General features: G+C 32.6%; 2 protein-coding genes across 2 annotated transcripts; one reads left to right on the top strand and one right to left on the bottom strand.

The window, feature by feature from the left end:
• Window positions 1-2257: 2257 nt before the first annotated feature.
• LOC102668146 (uncharacterized) lies at window positions 2258-3239 on the bottom strand. Its single transcript, XM_006598365.1, has 3 exons — window positions 2965-3239; window positions 2718-2865; window positions 2258-2527 (listed from the first exon to the last, which is right to left on the bottom strand). Exons 1-3 carry the CDS (start codon window positions 3237-3239, stop codon window positions 2258-2260), a joined length of 693 nt encoding a protein of 230 aa, XP_006598428.1.
• A 1759-nt stretch (window positions 3240-4998) lies between these two features.
• Window positions 4999-5701, top strand: LOC111242782 (uncharacterized). Its single transcript, NM_001356580.1, has one exon. It carries the CDS (start codon window positions 5175-5177, stop codon window positions 5412-5414), a length of 240 nt encoding a protein of 79 aa, NP_001343509.1. The 5' UTR covers window positions 4999-5174; the 3' UTR covers window positions 5415-5701.
• The last annotated feature ends 2039 nt before the right edge of the window (window positions 5702-7740 follow it).

The following is a 7740-nucleotide window of genomic DNA, read 5'->3' as shown; positions in this document are numbered from 1 at the left end:
ATTGTTGTTCAAAAGCTTGCTCCTTTTAACATTGATAAGTGGAAGCAAGTTCTGGAAGCTACAAAAGAATAGATAGTTACAAAAGTGTTGGTAAATTTACTTTTTGTACATATTTTTTTCCATGTCATTAGCCTAACCTGACATTAATTAGTTTAACTTATTTATCATGTACAAGATACTTTTGATGTTGATGGTGTTGATGCAGAGCACACTAAAGATGTTATTCTTTTCACAACGGGAATACTGAAGTCATAGATGTAGACTTTCACCAATATTTCAAAAATATGAAACAACAAAGTTGGCTTTGGAGAATAAGCCTAATAAATTATTAACATGTATAATAATATACCATTACTTTTCCTTCTTGACTTTTATGTGTTTATGTTGAATTAATGATTTATTTATGCTAAAATTGCAGGTCAATTGGTGATCACTCAACTATTGCATTATGAGATATTTAAAGTAAAGCTTAAAAGGGGAATAATTGTTGCACTACTTAGACAAATTATTTTTCTTTTTTTTTTTGAACTTTTAGTTATTTCTTTTTTAATTTAGTTATTTCTTAATGATGAGATTGCTTTTCTTAATAATTAAATTATGTAGAATGATGTTTCGTGATATTCAATCAAGTTTACATACATTATCTTTATCTTTTATTGATATCATTTGTCTATATTTTTTTAATACTTTTACATTGATGTTGTTTTAATTATTTATGATAATTGAATTATTTTATTAATATAAAATTTTAAAAATTGAATTAAGTTATTAATAAAAGAAATTTAATGATATATACATTGATTAGAATTGATAATTTATGATTGTGACTTTTGTTATTTAAAAAAAGATATACAACAATTAATGTGACTAGAAAAAGAAATATTACAATGAATTTATTTGTTGACAAAATATATTTTATTACAATGACAATAATTGTTAAGAAAATTTATCTTTATGTAGAGACAATAATTGTTATCATATGTAAAATATGATGACTTTAGTAATTACCACAAATCAGTTATGACAACAATAATTGTGTTAAAGTGACCGATAATTTTTGTCTGTGAAAGCGTAAGTAGTTGCAACAATAATATTTGTTGTGAAAACATAAGTAGTGGCAATGAAAATTTTCGTTGTGGAAATATAAAGTGACAATGATAATGTTCGTTGTGAAAACATAAGTAATGACAACAATAATGTTTGTTGTGAAAGTAAAAGTTGTGGCAGTGAAATTTTTTGTTAAGAAACCTTAAGGTTGTGGCAATGAAAATTTGCGTTGTGAAAACTTTAAGTGATAATGACAATGCTCATTGTGAAAGTAGAAGTAATGACAACAATAATGTTTGTTGTGAAAACAAAAGTAATGGCAACAATAATGTATTGGCAGCAAAAATTTGCATAGTGAAAACAAAAGTGGTGATAACAAAATTTTTTGTTGCGAAAGTGTTAGTAGTAATAGCAGAAACTTTCGTTGTGAAAGTGTTAGGAGTGATAACAACATCAAATATTACTGCAAAAATTTTCGCAACAGATGTTATTGCAACGGATTGCAACAATAGTTTTCTCGTTGGTAAAAGTAATTTTTGCAGCAATATTAAATATTTGCCAACAAAAAATGTTGCTGCAAATAGCCTTTTTTTCTTGTAGTGAGATTCCACACAATATCAACACTCACAGCCTTTTTTTCTTGTAATGAGATTCCACACAATATCAACACTCACATCCTGCACAATGAAATTTATAGAATTTCATCAATATCACATTGATGGAACAATTGGGCTATGACCTGAATATTCCATGACCCTTTGTCTTCATTTATGAGATCAGCTATGTACATATCTTCAAAGCCTGAGACAACATTACTCACCAAACTGGAATTAACAGTGTTCCTCAACCAAGGATTATGCTAGACTTTAATTCTTGAACCATCCCCAATGCTCTACCTCCAACCTCCTCTAACCACCACTTGAGAATCATGGATGCTATGCCATACAAAACTTGGGTTGTGTCCTAAAGCTGCTCCCAAAACGAATCCCTTTCGGTAATATTTTGCTTTGAAAACCCTTGACATCATAACATTTGGATCGATGGAAAGTTTCCACCCTTGCTTCGCTAGAATGGCTAGATTAAAGCCTTGGAGGTGTTGAAAATCCATACTCCCAAATTCCTAACTCATAGAGAGACGTTCCCAACTAAGCCACTTTATTCCTTTGCTTGAACTATGATTACTTTCCCACTGGAAGGAGTTGATAATCCTTTAGATCCCATCACAAAGAGAAACAGGTAAGAGGAAGGCACTAATATAGAACGCAGGTATAGCTTGAGCAACGACTTTAACCAAAACTTCACAACCAACTCTAGATAAGTGCTTCACAGACCAAACTGAAATTTTCTTCCAAATTCTGGCTTTTAAGTAATTGAAGACAACCTTCTTCTTCCCACCTATCGTTGAAGGGAGGCCTAAATATTTTCTAGTTCCGAAGACTTCCATAATGCCAATGTTTGACATAACTTCAGTCTTCGTTGCCTGAGAAAAGCATTTCTGCTGAAATAAATTTCAGACTTGGCTAAATTGATTTCCTGCCCTAATGCCCTTGCATAGGTAGACAGAAATATCTTTTATACAAGTACTCTCTCTAAGGTCTACCGTGAAAAATAAGAAGCAATTGCCTACAAAAAGTAAGTGTCAGAGGGAGGGGCCCCCTCTACACATGTACTTGAACACCATGTAAATCTCCTCTCCCCTCCGCCCTTCTGATCAACGTCCTAAGTCCTTCACAATAGAGGATTAAAAGATAAGGTGACAATAGGTCACCATATCTAAGGCCCCTACTCGAAACAACTAGACCCACTCCATCACTCCAGCTACAGACATACCCATCCAAGCTACCCAAGTATCACAAAACCCCATCTTTCGGAGGATCTCTTTTAGATAATCCCACTTGATTCTATCATAGGCTTTACTCATATCCACCTTCTTCCCCGTGCTTGCATTTCATGTGATGGATCATTTCAAATGCCACCAACACATTATCAATAATAGATCTGTTCTCCACAAACACAGATTGCTCTGCGGAGATACATTTATCCAACAACGGCTTCAACGTATTGGCTAACACTATTAGCATGATCTTGTACACCACGTTGCACAAAGATATAGGACAAAGGTCCTTCATAGATGCTGGATTCTCCTTCTTCGGAATTAAGACAATATTAGTATCATTCAAGTGAGGAGGCATAGTCCCTTCATGCAGCCAGGAGACACAAGCCTAGAAAATCTCAAATCCACAAACATTCCAAAACCGTTTATAAAGGGTCGGGCTCAATCTGTCAGGTCCGGACGCCTTATCCAAGTGCATTTGGAAAAGGGCATATTTAAATTCTTCTAATACAAAAGACTTGGTTAGAGCTTCATTATCTACCATATCAATTTTGGAGTCCACATACCTTAACACCCCCATGCAGCTCAGTATTAGTGCGCGAAAAAGCTTGTCAAAATACTTTTCAGCAATGCCACAAAAACCAACCTGATTGTCAACCTTTAAACCATCATCATCCTCCAATGACACAATTCTCTGTTATGCTTCTTCCTAGCTTTTATACAATACAATTGTTTGTATTAATTCTTAATCTTGCATGGGAACAAGCTTTTTATCGTTCATATTTTTTTATATATTCAATTTTTATTCATGAACTTGTTTAGATGGAATATGACTCGTACTACTTTTTAATTGAAGTACTCAGTTCTAGAACTCTTGAGAATGGGAATATGCAAATTTACTTTTTACCCATATATATGACAAACTTTATATATTATCATTCGATCACTTTTTGTATTGTTGAAAAAATTCAGCATCACAAATATTTTTCATGGCTAAAGTCACATTTTATTCATTTTTCTGCATTTGAGATTTCATTTTAGTTTTTAACTTTAATTTTTTTTATTTTGATCCTTTAAAGTTTCTTTGTTAGACCATATTAGTAGTTTTTCCGTAAATTTTTTCATTCTAATTTAATTTAGTGAAACATTACAAATTACAAGATGTCACATCAACAAAAATTAACATTGTTAGTGTCAAAAATGACAGAAAGACTAATGTGATATAAAAGATATACTATATGCACCAAAATAAAACTTGTCAGACTTGAATGATGAATTTGAAAAATAAAATGTAGATATGAGACAAAGTTTTATTTTAGCAACTAGTTATGATAAAATTCTTTCGGGGTGATGCCATATATTGGTTGATTATCAAGTCGATTCAAGTGCTATTGAAATTGATCTTTTTAAATAAAGTCTCTGATTTGAATTTTGTGAAAAAAAACATAATTGAAAGAAAAAATTCAAAACAAAACAAATCAAATTTTTTGATAGAGATTAATCATCAATAAATTAAGTTGATAAATACTTTACACTAATATTAAGGTGAAAAAAATACTGGCTGCAGATTAAAGGTAACAGTGTGAACAGGGAAAGTGATGAACATGAACATGCATAAATGACAAAAGCCTAGGAGTAATAAGTTATAACTAGCTGGTTGAATTAAGTTTCATTCGAACTGCATAAGCTTTATTTTAGCATACTTTCCCCGCCTTGCCGCGTACCTTACATCTTACCATGGTTAAAGTCACACATACATTTTGGGTAAAATCTGAAGCATATAAGCATTATTCTAATTCTGTAGGCATTATTTATACAGGGAAAAGAAGGCATCTAGGGAAACAAAGAGATAATAATAGTAACATAGCAAAGTAGGGTACACTGTATCACCTAGCTAGGGGAGGAGAACTATTGCGTGACAATTCAAAAGTAGGGGACAACAACGCTTATGCTTCTTTTTCAGATTTACATCCATGATAACCACCATTCTTATTAGTGATATCAGGGAATATGTACCCTTTTTTTTTTAGTTTTTCTTAGAACGATAGCTAATACAGTAACACCGTGTAAGTTGTGTCACTCTATAAATACTAAGAGCTGTTTGAATGCTACTTACAAGTTACAACAAAGATAAAGAAATCACTCAACACTTACATAGTCATATAGCAGCTTAATTAGAGGTGAAATATCATTGAAAAGAGTAGAAGGGGTTGTTTGTTTGTGAGTGTTGAGACTTGAGAAGTTGAGAGTGACACTAAAAACATCATTAGAAGAATAGAGTTATTAAGAGACAATGGGAGCAAAGAGGTCTTCTACTTGCTCCTTTGGGAGTGTGTTCAAGGCATGTTTCTCAAGTGGTGGTAGCTATGATGAGTACTGGGAAGGCAGTGGCAGTGGGAGAAGGATATTTGCAAGTGATGAAGATAGAGGGCGTTGGGTTGCTGAGCCTGGCATTGACAGAAAAGCCTCTGATTTCATTGCTAGATACTACGCCTCGCGAGTCACCGACTCTGAACGCCAATTTGCATCTTGAAATTGCCTTAATTTCTTTCATTGCTTCCCATTCTTGCAAGTAGCTAAGGTTGTTTTTTTCTCTTTTACTCAGACCAGTTGTGTTATTGGTTGGTTCCTGCCGGGTTCTACTCATTTGGTAGTAGTGATATGTGTTTTGGGGGAAACCGACACTTGTTAATTAGCTAAAATAATGTGGTCATTAATAATGTAAGAATGGATTCGTTGTTATTAGAATTTTGATTAGTTTTACACTTTTACTATGTTGTCCCCCCCTGTAAATCTATATATGGATTCTTGTTTGTCTCTAAAATTTCTTTTGCCATTCCATGTGGTGGAGAGAGAGTGTTCTGTGACATTGATGTGTTCATGAACATATTTGATACATGCTGTATTTTGTTGAGAAAATATGTTGCTTTAGCTCCTTGCGGCAGCGTATATAGTTTCAGGTTTTGGCCTCTTGACAGCAACAATTATCTCAAACTGCCTCGATTAAAATTTAACATTAAAATAAGAAAAAAAAGGTCTGGATGTTAAAAAGCCAAACACGTACAAAATATTTTACAGTTTTCCAAGTTATGTATATAATTTACTAGCACAAATTTGCGGTGATTTCTTGGATCAGCATTTGCCATAGTGGTTTCTTTTTACTTTTCCTGAAGTTACACATATATACCATAGCATACAAGGACCTTTACTAGCACAAATTTACGGTGATTTCTTGGATCAGTATTTGCCACCTGCCATAGTTACTTTTTACTTTTCTTCAAGTTACACATACAATAGCATATAGGGACTTTTTTTTATAAGCATAGCACAAAAGGACTTATTAATTATAACTATATGATGTTTATACAAGCATCATTGCATCAATCTGGCAAAATCATGTTGAAGGGACACGGTTTCTTGTTAAGGAGGAATCTGGAATACGGGAATATCTGGATTTAATTAATATATAACTACATGTGTGAGTACATTATTTGTAACTTTTCCCTTGTCCTTTTTGCCTAATCTAAGTTTTTTATGTATCATGTCCCGTCATTTGGGTTACTTTTTACACAATACTCCTTTGTCCTAGTCAAGACAACAGAAGAATATTATACCTTGGTACCGTAAAAAAAAATATTATATCTGGATAATGCTAAATCGTACGAAAAGGGATTTGTGAGGTGTAAACGAATAATTCTGACATATCACCAACGACATTTTTTGTTTTGGGGGGAGGGGGGTTGATAGTATATAAATGTAGAACAACAAACTTTACATACAGATCAACGTTATCTGTAAGTTAAATATATTTGACATCATTAATTTCTTTCAATCATGATGGGGACTTGAATTCTGATTACCATTTTTATCGTAGGGCAACCTGTTAATTTCTTTCCTTTGCTTTCTTTCTTTCCCTCTTCTTCTTGGATATATTGCATTTTGTTGTTCTGCATAAAAAAATATCGCATTTTGTTGAACTTTCATAATATGTAGTTTTCATTTACTTAAGTTGAAGTCTAAAAGTGTAGTTCAAAGAGCACGATCATGCAATGTTGTATTTAAAATGAAAAGAAACTGAAGACACAGTACAATTCTGTTAGTGTGGCAAGTAACATCAATTTTGGATGAGTGGCACAATTATGAGTGGATACATGTAACAAATAAAAACAGATATATATGCAGCATCAAAGAGGAATAACTACCTACAAAAATCGGATGTCTTCAAATTCCCAAGGATAAGCTTGCATCCTTTTCAATTTTTCTCTTCCATCAACAAGGGTAAGAAATACAAGAATTGAAAACAATACAGCATCCCTTCGAGACAGCTTAATTGGATAAGATACATGCATTGTAGGCTTAATTATACTTTTTATCACTCAACTATAATTATTTTGTGAATTCTATCGTCCCATTTTTTGTGTACTTTTCACCATCATATTCTTCAATTTTTACATATTTTATCCATCCATTAAATGAGTAATGGCATTCTTACGTGTCTTTAAAAAATTAAAAAATAAAAAACAAAACGATGTTGTTTGATAACAAAATCACGCCGTTTCATGACAGATGATAACAAAAAATGTTAAAGACTTAAATATACTTTTGATCCCTATATATAATTTTGCTATTATGCAATTTGGTCCATAAAAAAAATTATTGCACATTTAGTCCTGTTGGTAAAGGGTTCGTGGTAAAGGAATGAAAATGGCTAAAAAGCAATAAAGAACGAAATAAATAAAAAGATAAGAAACTAATAGAAGAATAATTATATTTCTAGATTCTTGGATCTATCCTCTCCACAATCTGATAGGCCCTATTTATAGCTATTCTTCCAATGGTTACATTAGCCGTAACACTAA

Source organism: Glycine max, chromosome 15 (assembly GCF_000004515.6).
Source record: "Glycine max cultivar Williams 82 chromosome 15, Glycine_max_v4.0, whole genome shotgun sequence".
Classification (NCBI taxonomy): domain Eukaryota; kingdom Viridiplantae; phylum Streptophyta; class Magnoliopsida; order Fabales; family Fabaceae; genus Glycine; species Glycine max.
This window is presented reverse-complemented; position numbering and strand designations above follow the sequence as displayed.